Source organism: Theropithecus gelada, chromosome 4 (genome assembly GCF_003255815.1).
Source record: "Theropithecus gelada isolate Dixy chromosome 4, Tgel_1.0, whole genome shotgun sequence".
Classification (NCBI taxonomy): Eukaryota; Metazoa; Chordata; class Mammalia; order Primates; family Cercopithecidae; genus Theropithecus; species Theropithecus gelada.
In genome coordinates this window covers 106,207,874-106,230,732 of record NC_037671.1, presented here as the reverse complement: position 1 = coordinate 106,230,732, position 22,859 = coordinate 106,207,874, and the positions used below count along the sequence as shown (strand labels likewise).

At 46.7% G+C, this 22,859-nt stretch overlaps 1 protein-coding gene across 4 annotated transcripts; it reads right to left on the bottom strand.

The window, feature by feature from the left end:
• Nucleotides 1-1,009: 1,009 nt before the first annotated feature.
• On the bottom strand, nt 1,010-21,705 carry C4H6orf203 (chromosome 4 C6orf203 homolog). Of its 4 annotated transcripts, XM_025383242.1 has the most exons (5): nt 21,081-21,705; nt 20,242-20,328; nt 10,019-10,500; nt 5,893-5,965; nt 1,010-1,537 (listed from the first exon to the last, which is right to left on the bottom strand). In XM_025383242.1, the coding sequence occupies exons 2-5, from the start codon at nt 20,242-20,244 to the stop codon at nt 1,358-1,360; spliced, it is 738 nt and encodes a 245-aa protein (XP_025239027.1). In that variant the 5' UTR covers nt 20,245-20,328; nt 21,081-21,705; the 3' UTR covers nt 1,010-1,357. The 4 variants fall into 4 exon arrangements, with proteins under 4 accessions (XP_025239027.1, XP_025239029.1, XP_025239028.1 ...); XM_025383244.1 differs by lacking the exon at nt 20,242-20,328; XM_025383243.1 differs by lacking the exon at nt 20,242-20,328 and having other exon boundaries at nt 21,607-21,705.
• Nucleotides 21,706-22,859: the final 1,154 nt, after the last annotated feature.

Genomic DNA, 22,859 nt, shown 5'->3' with positions numbered 1-22,859 from the left:
AGTCTCTTATTGGAGGTAACCTCTCCAAGTGCCAGCAAACAGCTCCTGGGAATCTATAGCCTGGCCTATTCATCCACAGGTCCTTTCTTAGATGATGTACATTATGTGTGTGTCTACCCCACCACACTACTCTGGTAAGCCTTCATCTATTTTATGACACTTTGAGAATTAGAATTGGTTTTATTCTCTTCATTGATAAAACAGGTATGTTTACTTTCACCCGAAAATTAAACCCTTACTGATTACCCTAAACTAGGGGTCAAAAAACTTTTTCTGTAAAGGGGTAGATAGTAAATATTTTAGACTTTGGCCAGGTACAGTGGCTCATGCCTGTAATCCCAGCACTTTAGGAAGCCAAAGTGAGACAGTCACCTGAGCCCAGGAGTTGGAGACAGCCTGGGCAATAGAGTGAGAACCCCCTTCTACAAAAATATGTCTTTTTTTTTTTTTTTTTTTTGAGAGAGATGAAATCTATGTTGCCCCCAGGCTGATCTCAAACTCCTGGGATTAAGTGATTAACCTGCCTTGGCCTCCCAAAATGCCGAGTTAGCAGGTGTAAGCCACTGTGCCAAGCCAAAAGGTTTTTTTTTTTAAAGTAAATATTTTAGGCTTTGTGGGCCACAGAAGGTCTCTGGCTGTGTGTGTGTGTGTGCATGCATGTGTGATGTAAAAACCATTCTTGGCTCAAGGGCCATAGAACACAAGTCTTTGGCTGCCTTCGTTTATGGACCCCTGCCTGCCCTAAACTAATAATTTCAAATGGGCTCTAACTAGCTGGTTTGAAATTAGCTGGAAAAACTTTATTCATCCAGACTTGTGAAGACAAATTGAAGGGAACTAAGGTCCCCTGCCACTGGTAGTTCGGAAGGGCAGGGGAGAAAGGGCTCTCCCAGAGGTTATCCCCTAACATCTGAAAGTACCCTTGACTTTGCTTGGTTTTGTCTAAAGAAACCTGAACCTGGGAAGCTGGCCCCGCTGGACAGGGAACATTTTAAATAAAAACACTAAGAGACAACAAGGCCAGTTTATTTTACCATGACTCCTGAGGTAGTTTATGTGGGAAACTGCAGGCAAGCCATTAAAACCCTCTGGGGCTTAGTTCATTCTGCACACGTCTCACTCTGGCAAAGGGGTTCTCACACGAGGAGGTCAAAGGGGCATGGATCAAGGTGGGCAGGGGGTGGGGGTAAGGCAGGCCTTGGGAAGTGTCTCCAGATATGGATCCTAGTTTCTACAAAATGGCTCAGCAGATTCCACACACGCTAAGAGAACTTTATTTTAATAAAAATGTCCTCTTTTTCAGGTGACCCCTTCCTCTACCACTAGAGAGCAGCTTTATTGCTAAAAAGCAATCCATTTATTTAGATGTTCTCTTCTTAGGCAACTTTAAACTTTTCCACCGCCGTAACACCACTCTGTATTTTTCACTTTCAGTCTTCTCTTCAAACACTTTTTTCAAGAGAATCCGCATAACTGTCTCTGTTCCTGCTTCTTTATCCTCTCCAATGAGAAGATCCAATGTATCTCCCACTTTCACCTGAAAATTAAAAGAAAACGGAGGCTTGGTTACACTTCAGGAAATCCAGACCAATGCAAACACTACTGCTTTGAGTTTTCACCACATGATCACGATCCAGAGGAGGGGCAGGTGAGAAAAGGCCCTGACCTCGGTCACTGTCACCTATCCCCAGTGCCTCAGCATGAAAGGGAGGGTGCCTTGGCCAGATGCGGTGCCTCACGCCTGTAATCCCAGCACTTTGGGAGGCCAAGCTGGGTGGATCACCTGAGGTCAGGAGTTCGAGACCAGCCTGGCCAACATGGTGAAACCTCATCTCTACTAAAAATACAAAAATTAGCTGGGTGTGGTGGTGGGTGCCTGTGACCCCAGATACTCGGGAGGCTGTGGCAGGAGAATCACTTGAACCCGGGAAGCGGAGGTTACAGTAAGCTGAAATCGTGTCACTGCATGCCAGCCTGGGCGACAGCAGGAGACTCCATCTCAAAAAAAAAAAAGAAAGAAAGAAAGAAAGGGAGGGTGCCTTATTTCATTCAAATTATTATTATTAATTTTTTTTATTTTTTCCAGACAGAGTCTCACTCTGTCGCCCCGGCTGGAGTGCAGTGGCCGGATCTCAGCTCACTGCAAGCTCCGCCTCCCCGGTTCATGCCATTCTCCTGCCTCAGCCTCCTGTGTAGCTGGGACTACAGGCTCCTGCCACCTCGCCCGGCTAGTTTTTTGTATTTTTTAGTAGAGACGGGGTTTCACCATGTTAGCCAGGATGGTCTCGATCTCCTGACCTCGTGATCCGCCCATCTCGGCCTCCCAAAGTGCTGGGATTACAGGCTTGAGCCACCGCGCCTGGCCAACTTTCTGTTTTTTTAGTAGAGACGGGGTTTCACCATGTTGGCCAGACTGGTCTCAAACTCCTGGTCTCAAGTGTTCCGCCTGCCTTGGCCTCCCAAAGTGCTGGGATTACAGGTGTGAGTCACTGCACCTGGCCTACAATTCATTTTCAATAAGTAATATATGCATGCGATAAAAAATTTAGAAGATACAAAAGGGTATATGAAGAAAAGGTATATAGGCCAGGTGTGGTGTCTCATGTCTGTAATCTCAGCACTTTGGGAGGCCAAGGTGGGTGGATCACTTGAGGTCAGGAGTTCAAGACCAGCCTGGACCACACAGTGAGACCCTGTCTCTATAAAAAATGAAAAAATAGCCAGATATGGTGGTATGCCTGTCACAGCAGCTACTCGGGAGGCTGAGGTGGGAAGATCACTTGAGCCCAGAAGTCAAGACTGCAACGAGCTATGGCTGCACCACTGCACTCCAGCCTGGGAAACCGAGCAAGACCCTGTCTCTAAAATAAAATAAAAATAAAAAGGAAAAGGAAAAAGAAAAGCAAAGAAGATATACAAAGAAAAGGATACTCTATGTATATCCTTTCATAGAGATATTGTGCATGATGTCTGCCTCTCTAAAGAGCAGGCTAGTGTGTGGCTAAGGAATGAATCCCTTTGGGGCTTCCTTGTAGCGTAGAGAAGGGGTGTTCCTCCTTTACCCGACTGATCCCAGGAAGAGATGAGTTTAGGAAGGATTCACTCCCCATACTTGGGCACCACACAGCCACCGTTTAATCAACAATTACCCAACACCTACCACACCCTGCGTTTCACCTGGTTTTCAGCTCAAAGAAAAGCTTTGCTGAATTGCAGGCAGCGAGGGTTAGAGCTGCTGCATCAGACAAGCACCTGACCCTTTGGGGTCAGCAGCCAGGCACTGGCTCCACAGAGCCGACCAGGGAAGGCGAGGCATTCTTTATTCCCCTCCACAGCCCTGTCCCTCAGCAGACACAAAGCAAAACTGGCTGGGATTAGGGGCTGTTCCAAATATCTACATTTCAAATCTCCAGTTAGCTGCAGTTTCCATGGCTACCAGGCCTCCTAGTAACAAGACAGCTGAGTGTTAATAATGCCCCCTTCCTTTGCTGACCCTCACAAGAAACCTGGAAGGCAGCTGAGACAACAGAACACCCAAGGCAGAATGAAGCAGCAGCAATTAGGCTGTAGTTAACAACATCACAAAACGGTGGGGGGAGAAAAATAGTCTAGTGGGGTTTGTAAATGAGACCCCAGCACAGAGACAGGGTTTTCAGGGAGTAATCATTCTTTACTCCAAGAACACATCTTGTTTTTGGAATACTGCAGCTTAGAAGGAGGGCAGGCTAAAGGAGGAAAAAGCAATTCAGAGATGAGAAGGGTTTATGACTGCATGCAGCTCACTGAGCAACAGCTAACAGCCACAGTCCCAGCCTGCCGGTTCAAGTCAGGAGCATCACCAGTGCCTTGGGACTTGGGGGCTGAGACAGCATGGGGGACTTTTCCCTCCTTCTGCCCACAGAGCTGCAAGAACCTGCATGATCCCAGCTAGCAAGGACTGCAGGAAGCCTCAGTGCTCACCCAAATGCACAGCTGACAGCCTCAATGTCCCATGTCCTAGGGCAACCGGATGTAGCTTGGATCCTCCAACCCCAGGGATATTTTGAAATATGAAAGATGAAATCAAAACAATCTCCAAAGTACATCTAACTTCTCTGGAACCTTTGTTCCCTGAACACGGAGTTAGATTATGTCTTCCAACACCTCACATGTCTTGTGTCTTCCACACTTTTTAAGGGTCTCTGTCATACCTTTTTATTGTGTTTTGTTAACTTTTATTACCAGTATTGTTTTTTCCAATTATGAAAGTGATACATACGCCTGGTAAAAAAATTCAGAAAATAAAAAGCATGAAGAAAATTAACATAATCCATAATGTTTCACTTAAAGATAAATACTAGTAATAGCAGCATTGTAATTCCAGATGTGTATATATATATATGTAATTTACTTTTACAAAAACATATTTTCTAACAGAATTTTTTTTTGAGATGGGAGTCTCACTCTGTTGCCCAGCCTGGAGTGCAGTGGCACCATCTCAGCTCACTGCAAGCTCTGTCTCCTGGGTTCATGCCATTCTCCTGCCTCAGCCTCCCGAGTAGCCGGCACTATAGGCGCCCGCCACCACGCCCAGCTAATTTTTTTTTTTTGTATTTTTAGTAGAGATGGGTTTCACCATGCTAGCCAGGATGGTCTTTTTTTTTTTTTTTTGAGACGGAGTCTCGCTCTGTAGCCCGGGCTGGAGTGCAGTGGCCGGATCTCAGCTCACTGCAAGCTCCGCCTCCCAGGTTTACGCCATTCTCCTGCCTCAGCCTCCCGAGTAGCTGGGACTACAGGAGCCCGCCACCTCGCCCGGCTAGTTTTTTGTATTTTTTAGTAGAGACGGGGTTTCACGGTGTTCGCCAGGATGGTCTCGATCTCCTGACCTCGTGATCCGCCCGTCTCGGCCTCCCAAAGTGCTGGGATTACAGGCTTGAGCCACCGCGCCCGGCCGCCAGGATGGTCTTGATCTCCTGACCTTGTGATCCGCCTGCCTTGACCTCCCAAAGTGCTGGGATTACAGGCGTGAGCCACTGTGCCTGGACAGAATTTTTTTTTTTCTTTTTTGAGACAGGGTCTCACTCTGTCACCCAAACTGGAGCGCACTGGCATGATTATGGCTCACTGCAGCCTTGACCTCCCAGGCTTAGGTAATCCTCCCATCTCAGCCTCCCAAGTAGCTGGGTCAAGCGCCCGCCACCACGCTTGGCTAAGTTTTTGTATTTTTTGTAGAAATAGAGCTTTGCCATGCTGCCCAGGCTTGTCTTGAACTCCTGGGCTCAAGTGATCCGCAGGCCTCAGCTCCCAGAGTACTGGGATTACAAGCATGAGCCACTGTGAATTTTTATATATGATTTATTGTTAGAAAAGCGGAGACTGGAAACACATTTTCTTGTAACTGACTTTCACTTAACAACAGTATTGATATGGACTTGTCAGAAAATACAGAACACATCATTTTTTATAGCTGCTCTGCACACAAAGCTGTGCATCCAGCAAGCACTCGCTGGGTACTGCTGAGCTGTAGAGAACTACACATCTGCTCAGATACCACTGGCCAAAGAACAACTCTACATGGATCACATGTTTCTTTGAAATCTGATTATGTGGATTCCATGAGGGCTAACATTAATGACTTGGAAGTTTAATTAATGGATTTCTGCCAGTTCGAACAGTGGCGTATTCTAAAATTTTAAAAGGGAGAAGCTTCATCAGAAGGTCATTAAGGCTGCAAAAGTGAAAGTGCCTGTGTCTGAAGCCTGTAGCTGATTCCCACCAGCTTGAGCTGGAGGACCACAGAGGACCTCAGAGAAGGAAGAGGAGCCAGAGGGAAAATTTGGGGCAGCATTAATTCAGTTACTAGCAGAGTAAGTGATGAAAACATCTGGCTGTCATTTTAGGTTAGTATCTCACCGTTCTGCTTTTCTTCCATAATTTTTCCTCATTCAGTCTGAGTTGACCTTTGTAGAATGCATCTTCCACTTTGCTACAAAAAAAAAAAAAAAAAAAGCAACAATGTACACAATTTGGGTGATGGGTACACTAAAGCCCAGACTTCATCACCACGCAATATATCCATGTAACGAAATGGCACTTGTACCCTCAAATCTATTTTTTTGTTGTTTTTTGAGACAAAGTCTCACTTTGTTGCCCAAGCTGGAATGCGGTGGTGTGATGTTGGCTCACTGCAACCTCCACCTCCCGGTTTCAAGTGATTCTCCTGCCTCAGCCTCCCAGTAGCTGGGACTACAGGCACACGCCAACATGCCTGACTAACTTTTGTATTTTTAGGAGAGACGGGGTTTCACTGTTGGCCAGGCTGGTCTTGAACTCCTGACCTTGTGATCCGCCCACCTTGGCCTCCCAAAGTGCTATGATTATAGGCGTGAAACACTGCGCCCTGCCTTGTATCTATTTTTTTAAAGGTAAAGTGCTTTAAAATATAGAAATACACTCAAAACAATCGCAGTTGACCCTTGGCCAGCACGGGCCCAAACTGTGCAGATCCACTTATATGTGGATTTCCTTTAGCCTCTGCCACCCCTGAGGGCAAGTCCACAACTCCTCTTCCTCCTCCTCCTCAGCCAGGATGCAGACCTTCATGATGATCCACTTCCACTTAATAAATAGTATATATATTTTCACTTTCTTATGCTTTTCTTAGTAACATTTTCTTTTCTGGAGCTTACTTTATTGTAACTGTGTATCAGTAAGGCCTTTGGTCAACAGTAGGCTGTATCAGTAGTTAAGTTTTCAGAGTGTCAAAATATTACAAGTGTCAAAAGTTGTATGTGGCATTTCAACCGCGTGGGGGTTGGCACCCCGAACCCCCACACTGTTCAAGCATCAACTATATACAAGTTTGAGAGAAACACTTGCCATTTTTATTATTAGTATTATTTTTTGAGACAGATTCTCGCTCCATTGCCTAGGCTGGAGTGCAGTGGTGCGGTCTTGGCTCACTGCAAGCTCTGCCTAACAAGTTCACGCCATTCTCCTGACTCAGCCTCCCAAGTAGCTGGGAATACAGGCGCCTGCCACCACGCCAGGCTTTTTTTTTTTTTTTTTTTTTTGTATTTTCAGTAGAGACGGAGTTTCACCGTGTTAGTCAGGATGGTCTCAATCTCTGACCTCGTGATCCGCCCGCCTCGGCCTCCCAAAGTGCTGGGATTACAGGCGTGAGCCACCGCGCCCAGCCCTCCGTTAACGTTTATTCTGACAGTGATTCTCCACAGTCTCCATTTTGAGTCCTGGGAAACTGAAAGTCACCTGCTCTGTTGTGTATCTAAAACAGGGAGACCAAAGGGCATTTCTAAATAGATGTCGAACTGCTGCAAAGATTTAGGCAGTTAATTGGATGGAGCCTTAAGAGAGGTTTTAGCATACATGTCAAGCTCCATTCTGGACAGGGGCCTGGGGTACTCCACCTGACTCCCAGTGCAGAGATCACATGACCAGGCTGCAGCTCTGGTGATTCACGACAGCCAAAGTGAGTGGGCACTGCCTTCCCCTCAGATACCTGCTCTGTACACTGAGAGAAAAACCAGGCACCACGTGTATGGCAAGGCTATTAAGAAACCCTCTGCCAGTTTGTACTGAGGCTGGGGAAATTCCAATCTGACAGCTGCTGTTCTCTCCGAACTTAAGTCACTGGGGCAACAAGACCAGGGGAGGAAGCAGCTAAAAATCAGTACACCCTTTCTTTTTGATGATCTGATTCCAGGTGACTGACATGTGGAGCTCGGCTTAATAATAACAGCAGCAGTTTCTACTCTGGGAGAGGAGAGGCCTCATTAGTTTGCCAGAGTTTACAGAGTTTACAGAACATTCTCTAATGGCACCCTAATCAGAATGCCAAGGGCGGGGCCTGTGGGCTGGCTCATTTTTATTAATCTCTCTCTTTTTTTTTCTTCTGAGATGAAGTCTCGCTCTGTCGCCCAGGCTGGAGTGCGGTGGCGTGGCGCGATCTTGGCTCCCTGCAAGCTCCGCCTCCCAGATTCACGTCATTCTCCTGCCTCAGCCTCCTGATTAGCTGGAACTACAGGCGCCCACCACCACGCCCAGCCAATTTTTTCTATTTTTAGTAGAGACGGGGTTTCACTGTGTTAGCCAGGATGGTATTGATCACCTGACCTTGTGATCCACCTGCCTCGGCCTCTGAAAATGCTGGGATTACAGGCGTGAGCCACCACGCCCAGCCCTTTTTATGAATCTCTTAAGCTTCAAGGATTAAAAAATTAAACTATGACATTACATTAGGTCATAAAGGTACAAACTACACAAGACCTTTTCTGCATTTATTCATATCACAATTCTTACATTGTATACAATATGCATGCAATCATTCCTAAGGGAATAAATGAACAATGAAGGCCACTATTCTTATATAATTAATCTAGCAGAGAGGGAATCAGAATACTAAAGAAATCTTTGCTGGGCGTAGTGGCTCACGCCTGTAATCCCAGCACTTTGGGAGGCCGAGGTGGGCGGATCATGAGGTCACAAGATCGAGACCATCCTGGCTAGCACAGTGAAACCCTGTCGCTACTAAAAAAATACAAAAAAATTAGCTGGGCGTGGTGGCAGGCGCCTGTAGTCCCAACTACTTGGGAGGCTGAGGCAGGAGAATGGCGTGAACCCAGGAGGTGGAGCTTGCAGTGAGCCGAGATCACGCCACTGCACTCCAGCTGGGGCCACAGAGTGAGACTCCGTCTCAAAAAAAAAAAAAAAAAAAAGAAATCTGAAAGGTTAGACTCAATACCTCTATTATACATGAACATATGTAGTATTTTCTTCAAAACAGCCCGCATATATTGAGTACCTACTATGTGCCAGACACTGTTATAAGTGCTTGAGATAGATATATATGCACTCAATCCTAGCAACCACTCTCTATACTAGGTTCTATCATCTTCATTTTACAGATGAGAAAACTGAGGCTCAGAAAGTTTAAGTAACTAACCCAAGGTCACACAGAACCAGGACTGAAACCCAGTAATCTGGCTCCAAAGCCCACATTCTGGTTTTTTTTTTTTTTTTGAGACGGAGTCTCGCTCTGTCGCCCAGGCTGGAGTGCAGTGGCGCCATCTCAGCTCACTGCAAGCTCTACCTCCAGGTTCATGCCATTCTCCTGTCTCAGCCTCCTGAGCAGCTGGGAGTACAGGTGCCTGTCACCACGCCTAGCTAATTTTTTGTATTTTTAGTAGAGACTGGGTTTCACTGTACTAGCCAGAATGGTCTCGATCTCCTGATCTTGTGATCTGCCTGCCTCAGCCTCCCAAAGTGCTGGGATTACAGGCATGAACCACCGCGCCTGGCCAAAGCCTGCATTCTTAACCATCATCTTATTATACATCATGCTGTTAATTCTAAGAGGTACCTTTTTTTTTTTTTCCAGATGGAGTCTTGCTCTGTTGCCCAGGCTGGAGTGCAGTGGCACGACCTTGGCTCACTGCAACCTCTGACTCCCAGGTTCAAGCAATTCTCCTGTCTCAGCCTCCCAAGTAGCTGGGACTACAGGCGCCTGCCACCTCGCCTGGCTAATTTTTGTATTTTCAGTAGAGACAGAGTTTCACCATATTGGCCAGGCTGTCTTGAACTCCTGACCTTGTGATCCACGCAGCTCGGCCTCCCAAAGTGCTGGGATTACAGGCATGAGCCACCGTGCCCAGCCGAGGTACCGTTTCACATTATAGCATTTGTGAAATATCCCGGTGCATTTTATGCTTGCTACATACATCTAATATGGTGATTCATTTTCTCCTCAAGAAGCTGTTATTAAATCAATGGTTCATCTTACAGTCAACTGTGTCTTAGATTCAAATTTTCTAATATGGCACATGGGATTTGCAGGCAGTCACTTGACTTCTTTGGAAATCAGTTTGCTCATCTATAAAATGAAATAATTGAAACAAGTTACCTATAAAGGTCCTTTTATTGTGGTTATTCTTCACCATAATATGGGCCAAGTGATTTAGAATGCTACATTAAAATAACACGACTACGAGTGAGTTTATAATGAAATGTGTATCATACTCACTTTCTCCCAATATCTAGCCCCGTCTTCAAGATAACATCATACCGAAAAGACTGCACTGCTTTTTCCAGGTCTTTATAGTCTTTGACTACAGTAGGGTCATCCTCAAGCTCCTCTTCCTGCTCACTCATCTCGTCATGATCGTTTTCTTCATCAGAGTCCTCTTCATCTACTTTATGCAGAGACTTTTTAGTAGATTTTGTAGAGCTTATATTACTTTTGAGTCTTATGGAAAAAGGAAAAATATATTCTGGAGATAGTAAAAGTCCTGGGAGTCTCAGTGAGAAAATATTATGGAAAAGTGTTTTATAATTTGGTGCACATAACTTGGTACTAGAAAAATACAAGTATCGATTCCAGGAAGTACAGAGTTTGTATGACGCAGGTGTCCCTCGGAGAACACCCCAGAGTCCAATCCAGGCATCTGGCTTTCTTAAAACACCAGCAAGCAATTTAACACTAGCCATAGCCATGGCGCTTATAATCTGAAACAGATAATAAATCAGTTTTATCTCACAAGTGCAGTGTCATGACGTTCTTACAACATAAACCATATGCACTATGAACACTTTGTCCAGTACTATATGTATGCGTCCCTAAAAAGTCCTATCGGGCCTGGCGCGGTGGCTCACGCCTGTAATCTCAGCACTTTGGGAGGCTGAGGTGGGCAGATCACCTGAGGTCAGAAGTACAAGACCAGCCTGGCCAACATGGCCAAATCCCATCTCTACTAAAAATACAAAAATTAGCCAGGCGTGGTGGCAGGCACCTGTAATCCCAGCTACTCAGGAGGCTGAGGCAGGAGAATCGCTTGAACCTGGGAGGCAGAGGTTGCAGTGAGCCGAGATCACGCCATTACACTCCAGCCCAGGCAACAAGAAACCACATCTCAAAATTAAAAAAAAAAAAAAAAGTTGTATCAATCTGCATGTACCAGGGGCCATATATCACAGCATAGTGAATCTTCTAGCTGCAACTAATGTGATTAGCTCATAGGATTGTCAGGAAGGTCCAATGTGATACTAGTATGTGTGAAAGCACTGGTTCTACTCTTCTCCCTCCCCCAAATTAGCTTTGGGTACTGACTGCTTCTAAAAAAATACTAACAATAGTTCTCGATGATTTTTGGTTTTTTTAATTTTCAATTTTTTTTTTTTTGAGATGGAGTTTCGCTCTTGTTGCCCAGGCTGGAGTGCAATGGCACCATCTCGGCTCACCGCAACCTCTGCCTCCCAGGTTCAAGCTATTCTCCTGCCTCAGCCTCCCCAGTAGCTGGAATTACAGGCATGCATCACCATGCCCAGCTAATTTCGTATTTTTAGTAGAAACAGGGTTTCTCCATGGTGGTCAAGGTGGTCTCAAACTCCCGACCTTAGGTGATCTGCCTGCCTTGGCCTCCCAAAATGCTGGGATTACAGGAGTGAGCCACTGTGCCTGGCCGGTTTTTTTTTTTTTTTTTTTTTTTTTTTAAGGGAAAATTTGGAGAGAAAGACTGTTGACTGACACACATTACATCCTTACAACACTGACTTTGCCAAGGAAGGACACCAGATCATGACTTCATGAAATCGAGAGTAAATCTCTAAACTTTATTTCAACCTCCAGCCCTAGCAAATGAGAGGTAAGGGTGAGCAAACTGGACAGACCTGCATTTTAACTCCTTTTACATCTCCTTCCCCATGTTTAACAGAGGCATTAGCTAGCAGACAAGGAAGGGGTCTAGAGACCCACAAACTAGGGAATTGTGACAAGTGCTTGTGACACGTCAGAGGGCAATCATTTCCTACAGTTACTTCAAATGAAGGAGAAACCATCTTATGATGGTGGCAGACTCACACCCACCCCCTCCCCTGCAAGTATATCAAGAAGGTTTTAGAGACCATGATTTGGGAATGAGGGAAGGGTTTCCATATGATCAACATCCTTGTACTGGGAGTCTGCAAATGACTTTCCTTTGTGCCTAGACTGTACCTTAAGATTGATACCTCTGATTATGGCCCACTCAAAAACATGGAGCTAGCTACTTCCAAATTGTATTTAACATTTTGGGTCTTATTTTCCTGGTGGAGATGAGCATACAACAAAATCTCAACTCTATTAATCCACCACTCTTGGGACTCCAATCTAAGTCTTGAAAGAGAAATAAAGCAGACTGAATGTAAAGCCTCTATTTCAACATAACTATAATTTGGAACAATTTTAAAATGCTAGGGTGGGCATGGTGGCTCACACCTATAATCGCAGCACTTTGGGAGGCTGAGGCGGGTGGATCTCCTGAGGTCAGGAGTTCAAGACGAGCCTGGCCAACATGGTGAAACCCCATCTCTAATAAAATTACAAAAATTAGCCGGGCGTGGTGGCATGCACCTATAATCCCAGCTACTTGGGAGGCTAAGGCAGGAGAATCGCTAGACCCTGGGAGGTAAAGGTTGCAGTGAGCTGAGATCGCACTACTGCACTCCAGCCTGGGCGATAGAGTGAGACTCTGTCTCAAAAATAAAATAAAATAAATAAATAAAATGCTATATAATCCAGAGTACTCTAAAATAATGATTAGAAACTACCTGAAATACCTTCAAAAGAAATGTTGCCAATAATTACTTTTACACATATTCTAATGTAATAGAGAATGAATAATACCCATTAATAGGAATGCCTTTAAATTTTTTAGATTTAATTTATTTAGTAGAGATGAGGTCTCGCTAATTTTAAATTTTACATAATCAGGCTGGGTACGGTGGCTCACGTCTGCAATCCAACCACTTTGCAGTCTAAGGAGGGAGGATCACTTGAGGTGAGGAGTTCAAGACCAACCTGGCCAACATGGCGAAACCCCATCTCTACTTTTAGTACAAAAATTAGCTGGGGCCGGGCATAGTGGCTCAGGCCGGTAATCTCAACACTTTGGGAGGCTGAGGCGGGCAGATCACTTGAGGTCAGGACCTTGACACCATCCTGGCCAACACGGTGAAACCCCACCTCCACTAAAAATACAAAAAAATTAGCCGGGTATGGTGGTGGGTGCTTGAACCTGGGAGGCAGAGGTTGCAGTGAGCCGAGATCGTGTCACAGTACTCCAGTCTGGGCAAGAGAGGGAGCCTCCATCTCAAAAAAGGAAAACAAATAAAATTTTGCATAATCAGAAATAAAGGAAGAAAACACCAGATTTCAGCATTTCCCAGACTGTCTATTTCATTGATTAGTACAATTAAAAATTTTTTTACAGGTAACTAGGCTAGGAGCAGTGGCTCACACTTGTATCCCAGCACTTTGGGAGGCTGAGGCAGGAAGACTGCTTGAGCCCAGGAGTTTGAGACCAGCCTGGGCAACAGTGAGACTCCATCTCTACAGAAAAAACAAAATTGAGAAAGATACCTCATGGTGGACTCCAAGAAAGATTTCATGCCAAAAGAGTAGGAAGGACATCATCTCAGAATTAAACAACTTTTTCTGAGATGGCGTTTTGTTCTTGTTGCCCAGGTTGGAGTTAAATGGCTCGATCTCAGTTCACGGCAACCTCTGCCTCCTGGGTTCAAGCACTTCTCCTGCCTCAGCCTCCTGGGCAGCTGCAATTACAGGCATGCGCTACCACGCCCAGCTAATTTTGTATTTTTATTACAGACGGGGTTTCTCCATGTTGGTCAGGCTGGTCTCGAACTCCTGACCTCAGGTGATTGGCCCGTCTCAGCCTCCCAAAGTGCTGGGATTATAGACGTGAGCCACAGCACCCGGCCAGAATTAAACTTCTTTAAGATGAATACATTCAGCATTATAAGAAATCAACTGTTGTCATTTATTTTTCTCACTGTGGGTCTAGGAAAACTTTGGCACAGGTTTGTATGGCCAGTGGCCCAGTGTTGGCAACAGCAGTATATTTGAATATCAGGGGCATTAACTTAAATTAGATGCCCCCCCAACAGTCATAACTAGAAAAGGCTGAGTATACCCCCTATATGCAATAATTTTCATAAAATTTCTCATTATATGTATATAAAATAAATTTTCATGTAGAAAATTTGAAAAAATATGAGGAAAATTGGCCGGATGTGGTGGTTCACTACCTGTAATCCCAGCACTTTGGGAGTCCAAGGCTGGCAGACCACCTGAGGTCAGGAGTTTGAGACCAGCCTGGCCAACATGGTGAAACCCTGTCTCTACTAAGAATACAAAAATTAGCCAGGCATGGTGGTGGGTGCCTGTTATCTCAGCTACTTGGGAGGCTGAGGCAGGAGAATCGCTTGAACCCAGGAGGTGGAGGTTGCAGTGAGCCAAGACTGTGCCATTGCACTCCAGCCTGGGCGACAAGAGTGAAACTCCATCTCAAAAAAAGAAAATTAAAACCAGCCCTAGTCCAATCCATATTAACCACTGTTAACAAGATTTTAGCATAGATCCTTCAATGGAAAATCTGAAGAAAAATAATTAACTCATAAGCACAGCCTCTCACACTCTCCCAACCACCCAAAACACACAGTAAGGTTTAGCCATAGGTGGCCAGAGCTCTCTAACATCATCCCCAGGAAGTCTGTGTTGGTCCTAAGTCCTAGAGTCATTATTAAAAGTTTTACTTTGGCGGCTCATGCCTGTAATCCCAGCACTCTGGGAGGCCGAGGTGGGCGGATCACCTGCGGTTGGGAGTTTGAGACCAGCCTGGTTAACATGGAGAAACCCGGTCTCTACTAAAAATACAAGATTAGCCAGGTGTGGTGGCGCGTGCCTGTAATCCCAGCAATTTGGGAGGCTGCGGCAGGAGAACTGCTTGAACCTGGGAGGTGGAGGTTGTGGTGAGCCGAGACTGTGCCATTGCACTCCAGCTTGGGCAACAAGAGTGAAACTCCGTCTCAAAAACAAGAAAAAAAAAAAAAAGCAGCCTCTGAGGGATGACTTTGTGCTGTTCCCTCATTTTGCGATGAGTACAAACAAAAGCTGAAGCAATTTAAGAATAAGCTAAGTGGCACCAGCTAGTAAATGAGATGGAGTCTTACTCTGTTGCCCAGGCTGGAGTGCAGAGGTTCAATCCTGGCTCACTGCAGCCTCCGCCTCCTGGGTTCAAGTGATTCTCGTGTCTCAGCCTCCCAAGTAGCTGCAATTACAGGCATGTGCCGCTGTGCCCGGCTCATTTTTGTATTTTTGTAGTGACAGGGTTTCACCACGTGGCCCAGGGTGGTCTTGAACTCCTGACCTCAGGTGATCACCTGCCTCGGCCTCCCGAAGTGCTAGGATTACAGGCGTGAGCCACCACGCCTGGCTGGTCAAGTCTTCTTAAGGCTCATTGCTTTTACTGTGGGCCAGGCATTGCTCTACACATTAACTCATTTATTCCTTGCAACAAGCCCATCTCAGCTATAGCGTCACACAGACACTATTCAAATCTAGGCATCCAAGCTCCAAAGCCTAGACTCATTACTACCAAGCTGAACTGTCCATCAGTCTTCCAACTCCAAGTTAAGTGCTCTTTCTTCCACACCCTGACATCTATTTTCTTTTTTTTTTTTTTCTGGAATAAAAACTCACCAACTAGTGCAATACCTGAAAGAACAGATAGTTTTCAGGGACAGAAGAGTGGGAGGAACTGTTGCCCCAACTTAGAAGAAATCCTAAGAGGAGACACCTAGGGCAAGGAAGTACCCATGGCTAGGGGTAGAAGTCTTGTTTCTGTGTCAGACCCTGGGTGCCCACATTCCCCATCTGTAAGTCCTATTTTAATTTTTATTTATTTTTAGTATCTTTTTTACACTCTTCCTGCCTTTGAAAAAAGTCCTAGTTTTTACCATACCGTTGTTTACTTTGAGGAATGCCTAGATATGATGTGGCTCTCTGCCGACGTCACAAGTAGAGTTACATCTGCCTGCATTAGGAAACCTTTCCTAGCAGAAAATAACCATTTAGAATCAGATACACTTGTAAACTCAAAAAACATACCAAAATGTCAAGCCATGAATTCCCTTGTGTTTATTAGCTACTCACTACCTCTCACTGTGATCAGCTTAACTTTCTATCAGGCAAACATTGGCAGATGTTGGAAGCTTAGATAAAATTCATTAAAAACATAAAATTGAGGAAACATATTAACCTAATTCTTGCTGGAGATGACGACTATTTGTAGTTGTCAGCAGTGGGCACTCAGGGTCACAAGGGAGGACCCAGATTCTGCCTCAGAACTTTGTTACTATTTTTTTGAGATGGAGTCTCATTCTGTCGCCCAGGCTGGAGTGCAGTGGCGCAATCTCGGCTCACTGCAAGCTCCGCCTCCCAGGTTCATGCCATTCTCCTGCCTCAGCTACCCAAGTAGCTGGGACTACAGGCACCCGCTACCACACCCGGCTAATTTTTTGTATCTTTAGTAGAGACGGGATTTCATTGTGTTAGTCAAGATGGTCTTGATCTCCTGACCTCGTGATCCACCCACCTCGGTTGCTCAAAGTGCTGGGATTACAGGCATGAGCCACCGCACCCCGCCCTGCCTCAGGACTTTGAAACTGTTCAAGGAAGCCCTGAGTTGGAAGTGGGGGTGCCAGAGAAGAGAACTAACCAGGCACCCAGCTCCTCTCCAACCGAAGCAGCACTGGAGAATACTGGGTTCCTTACAGCTCATTTGGAAAAAAAAAAAAATCTACTACTGAAAAGTTCCTGTCCTTTTGTCACGGTCTTCTCTTCCTCCACACTCCACACAAGCCACATCCTCCTCTACCAAGCCATGCTCCACATGCCCTTTTCCATACTCTGGTTGCACCAACACTATCCATTTTTTTGTTACTTTCAAATTAAGTCACAAATTATCTCCCAAACTCTAAGGGTAGTGATAGGGCCTACACAGTGCCCTGTTCTTCACTCCTCTGCTCAGGACATACCAAACCCAGTGAATGGTGGCAGATTCAATTTCTAGAAATGAAATGAGCATCCTGCCCATTACTATGGCCACCCCCACAATCACTCATTTGCTCACATATGCCAAGTGCCTGGGTAGGCCCTGGTATAAAACACAGAGTCCTTGTCATCAGGGAACTGCTGTTTAAGTGGAATGTGGGCAAGTAAACTGCCTGCCATGGCACACATGTGAAAGCAGGCCCAGGGGAGGCTGAATCCTGCACCAGCTGGAGCGCAGAGCAAGGATGCCTACAGAGTTCTGTGAGCAAAGGGCAAAGGGGGCCTGAAACTGAGCCATGGGGAAACATCACGTTACAACAGTAATTTTTTTGCTTGATAATGGACTATTCCATTGGCATGCTGTTATTTTTCTCTCATTCAAGGATGAATGAGGATGAGCATTCAAGGATACTCAGGCTTTTTTTTTTTTTTTTTTTTTTTTTGAGATGGAGTCTTGCACTGTCGTCTGGGCTGGAGTTCAGTGGCGTGATCTCAGCTCACTGCAACCTCCGCCTCCTGGGTTCAAGCGATTCTCCTGCCTCAGCCTCCCCAGTAGCTGGGACTACAGGCACGGGCCACCATGCCCAGCTAATTTTTGTATTTTTAGTAGAGATGGGTTTCACAACGTTGGCCAGCCTGGTCTCGAACTCCTAACCTTGTGATCTGCCTGCATCAGTCTCCCAAAGTGCTGGAATTACAGGCGTGATCCACCACGCCCAGCTCAGGCATTCTTGCTCTGCGCTCCAGCTGGTGCAGGGTTCAGCCTCCCCTGGACCTGCTTTCACATGTGTGCCCTGGCAGTTTACTTGCCCACATTCCACTTAAATGGCAGTTCCCTGACGACAAGGACTGCGTGTTTTATACCAGGGCCTAGCCAGGCACTTGGCATATGTGAGGAAATGAGTCAATGTGGGGGTGGCTATAGTAAAGGACAGGATGCTGTTATTTTTCTCTCATTCAAAAGCAATCAATTACACAAACCTCTTGCCTCCACACTCCCCAGCTACCAACTCTTTTCTGGCCCCTCTTTACCATAAAACTCCTCAAAATGGTTGTCTAACTCTCCTCAACTCCACTCCTTTCATTTTCTAAATCCAAAAGGTCATGTCAGTCCTCATCTTCATTGACTTCTCAGCAGCACTTGAAAAAACTGAAAACGCCTCTCTTCTTCCCTTGGTCTCCAAGACACCTCACTCTTGGTTTTCTTCCTATCTCTCCTGTGGCTGCTGCTTTTCAAGACTCCTTTGCTGGCCGGGCACGGTGGCTCACGCCTGTAATCCCAGCACTTTGGGAGGCCAAGGCGAGTGGATCACCTTAGGTTGGGAGTTCGAGATCAGCCTGACCAACATGGAGAAACCCTGTCTCTACTACTAATACAAAAATTAGCTGAGCGTGGTGGCACGTGCCTGTAATCCCAGCTACTCAGGAGGATGAGGCACGAGAATCGCTTGAACCCAGGAGGGGGAGGTTGCAGTGAGCCAAGATTGCGCCATTGCACTCCAGCCTGGGCAACAAGAGTGAGACAACGTCTAAAAAAAAAAAAAAAAAAAAAAAAATTAGCCAGGCACAATGGCGGGCACCTGTAATTCCAGCTACTCAGGAGGTTGAGGCAAGAGAATCACTTGAATCTGGGAGGCGGAGGCTGCAGTGAGCCGAGGCCACTGCACTCCAGACTGGGCAACAAGTGCGAAACTCTTATCTCCCCCCCCTCCAAAAAAGGAGACTCCTTTGCTGCGTCCTTCTCTTCTCCCTGACATCATCTTTCTTTTCTTTTCCTTTCTTTTTTTTTTTGAGACGGAGTCTCGCTCTGCCGCCCAGGCTGGAGTGCAGCGGAGCGATCTCGGCTCACTGCAAGCTCCGCCTCCCGGGTTCACGCCATTCCCCTGCCTCAGCCTCCGAGTAGCTGGGACTACAGGCGCCCGCCACCACGCCCGGCTAATTTTTTGTATTTTTAGTAGAGACGGGGTTGCACGATTTTAGCCAGGATGGTCTCGATCTCCTGACCTCGTGATCCGCCTGTCTCGGCCTCCCAAAGTGCTGGGATTACAGGCGTGAGCCACCGCGCCCGGCCTTTCTTCTCTTTTCGAGACAGGGTCTTCCTCTGTTGTCCAGGCTGGAGTGCAGTGGCGCGATTTTGGCTCACTGCAACCTCTGCCTCCTGGGTTCAGGCCATATTCTCCCACCTCAGCCTCCAAAGTAGCTGGGATTACGGGCGCTTACCACCACACCTGGCTAATTTTTATATTTTTAGTAGAGACAGGGTTTCACCATGTCGGCCAGGCTGGTTTGGAAATCCTGACCTCAAGTGACCCGCCCACCTCAGCCTCCCAAAGTGCTAGGATTACAGGCCTGAGCCACTGTGCCTGGCCTTCCCAGATATCTTAAAGTTGGAGGGGCCCAGGGCTCTATCTTTGGTCCTCTTCTCTTATACATTCACTTTATCCAGCTCACCTCTTAAGTGTACCCAATTAATTCTTACAAATGCATTATCAAGACACCAATCATTTCTATGGCTTTAAATACCACCTATATGCCAATCACACCCTAATCTATATTCCCATTCCAGGACTTTCTCCCAAATTCCAGACTCGTACATCTGTGCAGAAAAGAATTAATATAACAGGCCTGAGATTGCTATCCTTAGAATGCCTGCTTGCATAGTTGGCCCATGGCTAGTGTCTGGGAACTTGAACTTCATGAGGGTTCCCACAATTCCCAACTGGATAAGAGCGGCTAACTGTGCTGAACTGTACAATGTGATTCTGAACACCTGCGTTTTTCTGGGGTAGCTGAAATTTTGGCACACTGTAGGCAGACAGTGCCTATGTAACTTTTTATTGGAAAAATGAGCTCTATGAACTTTCCTGATAGAGATCTCTCACGTCTTGTCATAATTTGATGCTGCAAGAATTAAGTATACCCCATGTGACTCCACTAGGAGAGGACTCAGAAGACTGCACCTGGTTTCCTCCAGACTTTGTCCCATGCATCTTTTCCCTTTGCTTATTTTGCTTTGTATCCTTTTGCTATAATAAATCACAGCTGTGAGTATGACTATGTGCTGAGTCTTTTGAGTCCTCTTAGTGAATCAATGAACCTGGGGACCTGCAACACAATATTTAACGCCTATTTGACACCTCCATGTGGGTACATAATAAAGTCATTCATACGATGTCACTCCTTTCCTCAAATCCCTACAAAAGCACTCAGAGAAAAGCAAAGTCTCTACCATGGTCTAAAGGCTCTACAGGATCTGGTGCTCCCTCAGCCCCCATTTCCTCTCCAACCTCATCTGCAATCTGACTCTTGCAAATTCAGCTTCAGCAACACTGGCCTCCTCCCCTTAATTAAGCACTCACCATGTGCCACGCACTAATTTCGGCACTAGAAATTCAGCAGAGGAAAAACATATGGATGAAGATTCCTAATCTTGTAGAGTTTATACTCTAGTAGGGGAAACAGGTACACACACACAAAAAAACACCGTGTAAATTACATGATAGCTGGTGGTTAATGCTCTAGGGGAAGAAAGTGGAGCAGGGTAAGGGGGATTGAGAGGGCAAATGAGGTCAGGCAGGTGGCTCACGCCTATAATCCCAGCACTTTGGGAGGCCAAGGCAGGAGAATCGCTTGTGTCCAAGAGCTTGAGATCAGCCTGGGCAACACAGTGAGATCTAAAATAAAAATAGGCCAGACGCAGTGGCTCACGCCTGTAATTCCAGCACTTTGGGAGGCTGAGGGGGGGCGGATTACTTGAGGCCAGGAGTTCGAGACCAGCTTGGCCAACATGGTGAAACCTCGTCTCTACTAAAAACACAAAAATTAGCCAGGCGTGGTGGCGCACACCTGTAGTCACAGCTACTCGGGAGGCTGAGGCGGAAGAATCGCTTGAACCTGGGAGGGGGAGGCTGCAATGAGCAAAGTTCACAGCACTGTATTCTAGGCTTGACCACAGAGCTAGTGTCTTAAAAAACGACAAAACAACACCCCCCTGTGGAATAAAAATTGATCAGAACGGGTGCATTCGAATGAATCAGGAAAAGAACACGCAATGATGGGCCCTGGGAATTGACCTCATAGAAGTTCATTTTAAAAGATCTCTGGCGTTGGTGTAGGGTGAGTGGAGGAATGATCACGGCAGACGCTCATAGGAGGTTCTGGGTGACATCTTCAGGAGAGGTATACAATCTGAACTAACCGAAGACTGTAAGAAAAGCAGTGTCTGTAAGAAAAGCAGCGCTGACTTTGACCTGCTTGACGCCAGGAAACGCTTCACATTCCTGAGCCCGTTCACCGCTCCGTAAGATGGAGAAACTGGTCTAAACGCTTTGAAGTCTAATACAGCTAAAGATCCTTCCCTTTACTTGGAGACCTCGAAGGCTGCGGGCTAAGACAGGGTCGGGTTCCTCTAGCTCCCTCCCCGCCCCCGCGGGCAGTGCACCCTCCTGGGTCCCCAAGGTCAAAGGAAATGGACAACTGCGTTCCCGGGTTCGCAATCTGCATTCGGAGCCAGCAGGAGCGATCGGACGCAGGAACGGAAGTCCTCGACGCGCTCAATTACCGCAGCCCCTGCGCAGCCCTGGGCTCGCGGGGCGTCCCAAGGCTGGCAGAATACGGGACACTCATGGGGAGACACGGCTGGAGCGTGGGCGGGGCGGCAGGGCGAAGTGACAGGGGGCGCGGGCAGGGGGCCCGGCGCGGCGCACCAGCAGAGGCGCACTCACCTGTACGTCAGGCCCTCTCGTCCCTCCCCGTGGCCGCGCGGACTGCAGGCCTCCAGGCCACCCCTACCTGCGCCCCGCCCCTTCCGCCGGCGCTGGCGCGGTGAGAGCGGGTCGAGCTGGGCGCGAGGCCAGGGCGGCAGCGAAGCAGCGACCCCTGCTGGAAGCCACGTCTCGGAGGACTAAGCGGGAAGTAGGCTTGGGGCACAACCGCAGGCGAGCCCAGCGAAGAAGCCAGCGCCGCCTGATTCCACCTGACCGAAGAGAGCTCATCTTAATCCCTTTTTTTTTTTCTTTTTTCTTTTCTTTTTTTTTTTTTTTGTTGAAACCGAGTCTCACTCTGTTGCCCAGGCTGGAGTGCAGTGGCGTAATCTCAGCTCACTGCAACCTCCGCCTCCTGGGTCCATGCGATTCTCGTTCCTCTGTCTCACGAGTAGTTGGGACTACAGGCGTGAGCCACCATGACCGGCTAACCATCTTAATTATTAATGAAGTGATCGTTTCTCTGGGGCCACTAACCCCTTTGAAAAAAAAAATTTTTTTTTTAGACAGGGTCTCACTCTGTTGCCTGGAGTGCAATGGTGCGATCTCGGCTCACTGCAACCTCTGCTACCCAGGCTCAAGCTATTCTCCCCACCAGAGTCTCCCCGGTAGATGGGACTCCAGTTGTGCGCCACCACGGCCTGCTAATTTTTGTTTTGTTTTGTTTGTAGAGATGTTGTTTCGCCATGTTGCCCAGGCTGGGACTCAAGTGAAGCGATCTTCCGACCTCAGCCTCCTAAAGTGCTGGAATTACAGGTGTGAGCCACTGAGCCTGCCCCCTTTTAACATCTCCCAGAGATATAGGCGTTGTTTCCAGAAAAATGTGCAAATATGTCAGAACTTGCAGTTTCAGGGAACATCTTTTCAAGAATAATGCAATTTACACGTGAGCCAATTCCCTTTTCCCTCCCAACCATCCATCCATCCATCCATCCATCCATCCATCTATCCATCCCTCTCTTATTGGGTCTGTCTCTGGAGAACTCTGACTCATACACCAAACAAGACGTCACCCTGCAACATTCTAACAAAACTTCTAGTCAAAGTCACAGATGACCTCCACAATGTAAATCCAAAGGTCTGGTCTCATTCCTTAACTTACTTGAGTTATAGGATACCACATTGATTTTCACCTACCTCACTTGCCACTTAATCTTCTTCCCTGTTTTTACTTTTTTTGGTTTTGTTTTGTTTTTGTTTTTGAGAATGAGTCT

Coding starts and splice junctions, on each gene's coding strand:
- C4H6orf203 (XM_025383242.1), bottom strand. Junction 5,966..10,018: donor GGGCTAGATATTGGGAGAAA/GTGAGTATGATA, acceptor TTTTTTTTGTAG/CAAAGTGGAAGATGCATTCT. Junction 1,538..5,892: donor TATGGAAGAAAAGCAGAACG/GTGAGATACTAA, acceptor TTTAATTTTCAG/GTGAAAGTGGGAGATACATT.